The sequence below is a fragment of the Leucoraja erinacea genome, chromosome 21, assembly GCF_028641065.1.
Source record: "Leucoraja erinacea ecotype New England chromosome 21, Leri_hhj_1, whole genome shotgun sequence".
NCBI classification, from domain to species: domain Eukaryota; kingdom Metazoa; phylum Chordata; class Chondrichthyes; order Rajiformes; family Rajidae; genus Leucoraja; species Leucoraja erinaceus.
The window spans coordinates 2424209-2432872 of record NC_073397.1 but is presented as its reverse complement, the minus strand read 5'-3'; the positions used below and the strand labels follow the sequence as shown (position 1 = coordinate 2432872).

The 8664-nt window shown below is 45.6% G+C and overlaps 1 protein-coding gene across 1 annotated transcript; it reads right to left on the bottom strand.

Annotated features, from left to right (window-relative positions):
- Nucleotides 1–6600: 6600 nt before the first annotated feature.
- Nucleotides 6601–7791, bottom strand: LOC129707177 (uncharacterized). The gene has a single exon (XM_055651983.1). The coding sequence runs from the start codon at nt 7689–7691 to the stop codon at nt 6942–6944; it is 750 nt and encodes a 249-aa protein (XP_055507958.1). The 5' UTR covers nt 7692–7791; the 3' UTR covers nt 6601–6941.
- Nucleotides 7792–8664: the final 873 nt, after the last annotated feature.

Genomic DNA, 8664 nt, shown 5'->3' with positions numbered 1-8664 from the left:
CTCTCTGTGTGAAAAAAGTTCTTCTCATCTCGGTTTTAAAGGATTTCCCCCTTATCCTTAAGCTGTGACCCCTTGTCCTGGACTTCCCCAACATCGGGAGCAAACTTCCTGCATCTAGCCTGTCCAACCCCTTAAGAATTTTGTAAGTTTCTATAAGATCCCCTCTCAATCTCCTAAATTCTAGAGAGTATAAACCAAGTCTATCCAGTCTTTCTTCATAAGACAGTCCTGACATCCCAGGAATCAGTCTGGTGATCCTTCTCTGCACTCCCTCTATGGCAACAATGTCCTTCCTCAGATTTGGAGACCAAAACTGTACGCAATACTCCAGGTGTGGTCTCACCAAGACCCTGTACAACTGCAGTAGAACCTCCCTGCTCCTATACTCAAATCCTTATAAGGTATTCGTTATAAGGTAAATCGTTATAAGGTATTCAAGAGATGATGTCTGGGCTCAGCACAGTCGAGGCCAGTCTGCCCCACTACATGGGCGCCTCCTTTGTCAGTGGATTTGATGACTATATTTAGATTGGTACTGAGTGCGAGGGGAGGGCTGCACTTTCAGAGGGGGTGAGATTGGAGAGGTTCGGCCCTTTGATGTCTGGCGGCATTTGGAGATCAAAAGGTCAAGAGAGGAAAAATGGCTACCAGGGAGAGTTTGACAACCTTTTGGCTCCTTTTCACCTTTGGCCTTTGGCACATATTCGACTCATCAACTGATCACCACCTAGTCAGATATCCACCATGAAGGACAGGGCCATAGGGAGCATCAATGAACAAATGGTCCATGGTGTACTTGTAGTCCACAGATCCCATCAATGCACATCAATGCCACCATTTCCTAAGGAGACTGAGGACATTCATCAAGTTTCCAATATTTTCCCTGTTCTTTTTGTCAAGTTTCCAATGTCTTCCAGTAATTTCCCACAGCCTTTAACGATTCACGTGCTCATCTCGACACTTAAATATTGGCCGCAACTATGCTTCCAACACTCTCTCGAACGTTTGTGGACTCTCAGGTATTCTCTCAATCCAGGTACTGGGCATTCCAGGTAGTCAACATTCCGTGGATGAAAACAAATTCCACCGGACAATCCATAAATCTTTACTCCCTTGCACTAACTCTTCACCCTCCCATAAATTCATAAGACATAACAGTATAATTAGACAAGTCAGTCCATCGAGTATGCTCTGCCATTCAAACATGGCTGATCTATTTTTCCCTTCAACCCCATTCTCCTGTCTTCCCCCTGTGACATTTGACACCCTCACTAATTCATTTTATTCACCTCTGATATTTTCCTCCAGTCTACCCTATCTAGCTGCTCATAATTTTATGCACATCATTTATGTTCCCACTTAAACGTGTCCTCCTCCTGGGTACAACATTATGAGTCACAGAGTGATACAGTGTGGAAACAGGCCCTTCAGCACGACTTGCCCACACCGACAAACATGTCTCATCTACACTAGTCCCACCTGCCTGTGTTTGGCTCATATCCCATGAAACCTGTCCTATCTACGTACCTGTCTAATTGTTACTTAAACATTGCTCCAACTTAAACATAGGCTACAACTACAACTACCTCCTTTGACAGCTCGTTTCATACACCCATGTGTGAAAAAGTCACCCCTCCAATTCCTATTCAATCTTTTCTTCTTCACCACAAACCTATGTCCTCTGGTCCTCCATTCCCCTACTCTGGGCAAGAGACTCAGTGCGTCCACCCCATCTATTCCTCTCATGATTTTATACACCTCTATAAGATCATCCCTCATCCTCCTGCACTCCAAGGAATAGTCAGAGCCTGCTCAACCTCTCCCTATAGATCAGATGCTCGAGTCCTGGCAACATCCTCATGAATCATCTCTGTACCCTTTCCAACTTGACAATATCTTTCCTGCAATATGGTGCCCAGAACTGAACACAATACTGTAAATGCGGCCTCATCAGTGTCTTATATAACTGCAACATGACCTCCCAACCACTATACTCAATACTCTGACTGATGAAGGCCAATGTGCCTTTTCGACCACCCTATCTGCCTGTGATGCCGCCTTCAAGGAACTATGTACCTGCACTCCTAGATCCCTCTGCTCAACAACACTCCCAGAGCCCTACCATTCACTGAGTAGGAACTGCCCATGTTAGACTTTCCAAAATGCAACACCTCATATTTCTCTGTATCAAATTCCATAAACCATTCCTCAGCCCGCCTGGCCAATCGATCAAGATCCTGCTGCATTTTTTCACAACTATCTTCACTATCTGCAAAACCAGCCACTTTTGTATCATCAACAAACTTGCTAATCTGGCCCTGCATGTTCTCATCCAAATTATTGACGAAGGTAACAAACAGTAACAGGCCCAGCACTAAACCCTGAAGTACACCAGTAATCACAGGCCTTCAGTCTGAGAAGCAACCTTCCACCATCACCCTCTGCTTCCTTCCATGAAGCCAATGTTCTATCCATTGGATCCCATGTGATCTAAACCTCTAGAGCAGCCGACCATGTGGAACTTTATCTAATGCTTTGTTGAAGACAAAATATACATCGATAGCTCTGCCCTCATTAAACTTTTTGGTCAAATCTTCAAAAAGCTCAATCAGATTTGTGAGGCATGATCTCCCACGTACAAACCCATGCTGACTATTTAATCAGCCCTTTTCCATCTAAATGCATGTATATCCTATCCCTCAGAATACTCTCCAGTAACTTTCTAACTACAGATGTTAAGCTCACTGGCGTATAGTTCCCAGCCATTTCCTGCAGCCCTTCATGAATAGAGGCACAACATTTGCCTTCCTCGAGTCTTCTGGCATCTCTCCAGGATTTTAATGACATACGTTTCAACCAAGACTCCTGCAATTTCTTCTCTAGTTTCCCACAATGTCCTCGGATATATCTGATCAGACCCCGGAGATTGGTCTACCTTCAGACATGTCAGGACCTTCAGCACCTCTTTGACGGTAACACTGACTGATCTCAAGACCCTTCCATTGACTGCCCCAAGTTCCTCAGTCCTCCTGTCTTTCTCCACGGTAAGACAGAGGAGAAATACACATTGAGGGCCTTGTCCATGTCATGTGGTTCCACACAGAGTTGACCGCTTTGATTCCTGAGGGGTCCCACTCTCTCTCTAGTTATCATTTTTCCCTTTATTTACTTGGATAAAGGTACTTTGAAGATCTCTTGGATTATCCTTTAATGCTATCTGCCAGTGCTATCTCCTGTCCCCTTTTTACCCTGATTCCCTTTTATACTTTGCTCAGTAGTACCAGAAACTCCTCCAGGGGTACACTTGATCCCAGCCACCTATACCTGTCCTATGCCTCCTTCTTACTCTTGACCAAAGCCTCAATTTCCTTCATCATGCTGCCTTGCCCTTCACTCTAACAAGGACATGCATGTCCTGAGCTCTTGTAAGCACAAGAGGTGTATGTCTTCATGACTAACTTGCATCTATGAATCCAAGATGGCTGACTGGCAATGCAAATGAACCGACAGCGTTGATCAGCACGTGCTATCTCGGAGATATGGTGGAAAGAACATCAGGACTGGCAGCTTAGTGTCTGAGGGTAAAATAACCTGTTGGTTCAAAAGGGGAATATATAACAGGAGGGGAGCAACATTGCAAAATTGATTAGGACAAGAATTTGTGGGCCTGTCTTAATCAATTCTGAGTCATGAAGGGCTCATCCAATGATGCAACACAATTTAGAATTGAGAAAGGGTTGATGCATTTGTTGAGATTATACTGCATGACCCCAATAATCTGTGGAAGGCAAGTGGTACAAGCATCACTGAGTACACTGTTTGGGAAAAGTGACCATCATTCTGTCAGTTTCAAGCTGGACAGGGGTAAGGAACGTCCACAAGTTATGGTTCTAAATTTAGGGAGGGGCAGATTTTAATAATACAAGGCTGGACCTGGTGGAAGTAAATTGGAAGCAAATGGATATTGAGGGTTTGGAGAAGGGAAACATGTGGCAGGAATAGGAGACTGTAAATAGGACATCCCTTGAGAAATAAAGAGAATGTAGAAGAGTGCAGGGCAAAAGAATAGAGGTTATAAAAATCAAATGAATACTTAGAACATAGAACATGGATCAGTACAGCACAAGAACAGGCCCTTTGGCCCACAATGTCTGTGCTCAACATGATGCCAATACCAAGCCTTATCTGCCTGCATATAATCCATATCCTTCCATTCCTTGCATATCCATGGGCATATCTAAAAGTCCTTAAATGCCACAATCTTATCTGCCTCCACCACTAGCCCTGGCTGTGCATTCCTGACACTAACCAAAAAAAATTGACCCACACATCTATATACTTTTAAATGTGTGTGTGTGTGTGTGTGTGTGTGTGTGTGTGTGTGTGTGTGTGTGTGTGTGTGTGTGTGTGTGTGTGTGTGTGTGTGTGTGTGTGTGTGTGTGTGTGTGTGTGTGTGTGTGTGTGTGTGTGTGTGTGTGTGTGTGTGTGTCATTTTGCCTTTTTTTTTTGCCTTTGATTTTTTGCCTTTGATTCGTTACTCCACGATAACCAGACGCAGAAACGCCGAGATTTTTCACCATCTCACTAGCGATTTAACTTTTACATTCGCACATCCACTCCTGGGTCAATTATTTCCCCAGATATTTAGTAAAATTGATGACAAAACTCACACAAAACTCAATTTTTTAAATCTAAACGGCTCTTACCAGCTGCTGATGTCACAATGCCCACATGCCAACCAATTCACGCCACTTCTCCCTCTCTCTCTTCATTTGGCAGCCCGGCTCTCCTCCCCTCCCCAACCCCCCCCCCCCCCCCCCCCCCCCCCCCCCCCGCCCCCCCCACCCCCAGCATCCCCACCCGTATGCTCGCGCCACGCCTCCCGCAGCTCCCACGCCTACCCGCCCGCCCGCTCACTCCAACCCCCCCCCCTTCTCAAAATGCTCTGCAGATCTGGAGGTCACCGGAGGTCACACCGGCTTGAACATGGTGGCAGTTATTGTCGTGCAACGCATAAAGGGCCTGTCTCATCAGCATGCGATTGCATGCGTCTAGCGTGACCAAACGTGGTCAATTAAGGCATATGGCCGCACGGGGCCGGTCCCAATTCGAACCACGGAGGCGTATGGAGTTAAGGGGGGCTGGTCCCGACATCATACTCACCAATAAGCTGGGCAGGAGGCGGGCCGAATGAATTTGGACGTCGCACGGCGTCGGGCGGTGAAGTCATCATGCAACGGCACGCCGGGTGGTGACGTCATCGCCACACGCTAGGCATACGCTGTCAATACGCTGCGTACACCCGTCGAGATGCTGCGTACGCCCTCAATGCGCCTGCAGGCCGACAGGCCGTTGGCGTGCGGGATTTTCAGACAGTGCAAGATATTTGGAGCCCCGCGCGATGTCGGGACCAGATCCGCACAACTCCATACGCCTCCACCGATCGAAGTGGAACCGACCCCGCGAGGCAGTTCCCCCCCCTCCCTGTCCTCCCCCCCACTCCACTCCCCCCCAGCCCCCACCTCTCCTCCCCTCCTCTCTCCCCTCTCTCGCTCCTCTCCTCCCATCTCTCCCTCCCTCTCTCCCCTCTCTCTCCCCCTCATCTTCTCTCCTCTCTCCCTCCCTCCCTCTCATCTCCCCTCTCTCCCTCTCTCCCCCCCTCCCTCCCCCCCTCTACCTCTCTCCCTCTCTCCCTCTCTCCCCCCCCCCTTCTCCCCCCCCCCCCCCCTCCCTCCCCCCCTCTCCCTCCCCTCCTCCCTCCTCCCCTCCTCCCCCTCTCCCCCTCCCTCCCCCCCCTCCCTCCCTCCCCCCCACTCCCCCCCTCCCTCCCTCCCCCTCTCCCCCCTTCTCTCTCTGCCCTCCCCCTCTCTCTACCCCCCCCCCCCCCCCCCCTCCCTCTCTAGACACGCCTGCGAGTTGGAGGCTATGCGTCAGTAGATAGGCCGATTATGGGGTAAAAGGAGCAAATTAATAATATTAATACATTAACAAGGGGGGTAGTTAGCGTGTGTGTAGGGGGGTGGTTAATGTGTGTGACGCCGCATGCCGCATCCCCCCCACCGCACGTTGGGGGAACAGACCCAACGGGTCTGCACTTGTTTCCTTTAAACTAATGAGGACAGCTCGGCACCTCGAGATTCAAGGGCCTGTTCTCAGAGAAGCCAGCATCTGACGTGGCAGGTGGACCAGTCCCTGCCCCAAAACGTCAATGCCCAGCTACAGGATTGGATAGGCATTTCCCCATCTCTTACATTTTAAAACATGAGAAATGCTTCAAAACTAATAGGATTGAAGCAAATGATAAAAGAACATAAAATATTTAAAAAATTCAAAATGAAAAATAAACTTAAAACTACAATTAATTGCTACTGCTGAACAGATCCAGCACCTGAATGTAAAAATGCCCCAAGTAATTTACTTCAATGCAGAGACCTTGCTGTTTGCTGTCTCCCTCTGTGTTCTATCTGTCAGGATGAAGGATTTGCACGTAGTGATTTTCCCAGCTTTGACTGGAATAACAACATATCCAGGAATCACAGTACTTTTACACTGAGTGGTTATTTGTAGTTCTTGAAGGAATTGTGTTCTGTTTAATGTTTGATTTGCAAATAGACTTACAAACTAGACTATTTTCTAGATATTATTTGGAAGTTTGTATTTGCCTTCATAATACAAAATTCACAGATATCGTTGGTAATAGTAAATAACACCCAATATATTACTTTGTGTATTGAATATTATTACAAATTATAAAGCATAATTGAGGAAAAAAAAACTGAACTGTAAGCACAACTTACGACAGTCAATCATATACAGATTTACTTTCAAATGCTCTTTTCTAATGTATAAGAACTAACAACATCATATTTATAAACAGTATTCTTTGAAGCAATTGGAATGTCTTTTTCCCTGAGGCCAACTTATTCTAAAAGGTCCAGCATTCATACGAGCATTAAGTTATTTGATAGGACTTTCTTTGCATCTGACTGATCACCACTCTCTATAACCAAGACGTTAATTTGAGGATAACGGATTCCACTTTCTCTCATTCTTTTCCAATTCATCCTTTCATCTGCATTGTTAACGGGGAAACGTTGATCACTGATAAAGACCTCTTTTCTCTCTCTTCTGTCTTTCAGCATTTCATCTATGTCGCCGCTTAGGTTTGGGTTGTCAGCTCTGAATTTTTGTGCAGCCAACATCATGTCCTCCGCTTTCACTCTCGGCACAGGGACAGTGGGGATGCCAGCTATCATCATGGAAAGTGCAAGGATACACATTTTGGGCGTTTCATTTTGTTTTGTGTTGTCTGCTGTAGCTCCATAAGCCGGCAAGCCTGAGTGTGATGTGACAATCACTTGTTGGATAGAGGAAGACAGACTTTCATCGGGAAACCTCGTTCTTTGCACTTGGTTGGCTTGTTGATAATGTTCAAGCTGCTGGTGTTGAATTACGTGAGGCGGTGATCCCTCATGGTTGAGAATAACATTCTGTGATCTCCTGCTCAATGACATTGTCGGATGGTTGAAATAATTCTGATGATGAAAATAATCTGCATGGTTGTTGAGAACAGTGTTTAACGAATAAGTTTCATAAAAGCCTTGGGGGAAAATTTCGGGATAATAATCTCCCCACTGCTTCCAGTGTTGCCCTGGATATTCCATATTGCCTTGCAGAGGAAAGTGATTCATTAAAGAACTAGTGTCTCAGTGTAGATGTACAAAGGATGCATTGGTTGATGAAACACTATTCTGTTCTGTCTTCACAAACTACTGGGTCTCTGGCTTGTTTCATGCACGGCACTGCCTGGGGAGCAACAACAATCTCAATTTGGAGTCGTTCAAAACCAGTGATTGTTCCGAATTAAAATAAATGCGAATTATTACCTATAAAGAAATAAATTTCACAAGGTAACACATGAAGTTTAAATAGATTATACATTTACAGTTATATGTTTAATCTCTGCTGAGTACAATTATTGTACTTATCATGTCCAATTTTATTGACTTTACAGTATTGTGGCAAGTGAAGTCAACAGCTGTATCATTTATAAAGTTATTATTGGTAGTTTCAGATATACATTCTGAGATTCATATCCACATGATATACCACAAAATAATGCCAAACCTATAGAATCCTCTGTGAGTTTTGAGAGAGAGAGTCTTACAATGCCAGAGACCTGGGTTCATTCCTGACTGTGTTCTGTCTGTTCAGAGTTTGCACGTTCTCCCTATGCCCTGCTTTCCTCCCACACTCCAGAGGCGTGCAGGTTTGTAGATTAATTGGTTTCTGTACATTGTCCCAGAGTGTAGGATAGAGGTAGTGTACGGGGTGATTGTTGGTTGGTGTGGACTCGGTGGCCTGAAGGGCCTGTTTCCATGCTATATCTCTAAATTCTAAACTAAAACAAATTTCCTTCATAAGGAAGATGGAGAGAGAATTTAATGTGCACCTTGGAGAGCAATTTGAGTTGGTCCTATTGGGGAAGTGACAATAGCGACTATAATCTTAGGGAATCCCAAAGTCAATGTTTAGAGTGCCAGCTGGAAATTATATTTGCGGCGATGGTGACAGAATCTGGAGGGAAATTAAAGAAATTAGTGGAGAAAAGTTGACAGAGAAAATGAGCCAAGGACTGAGGTTGCTGTGAGGGCCAGCATAGAC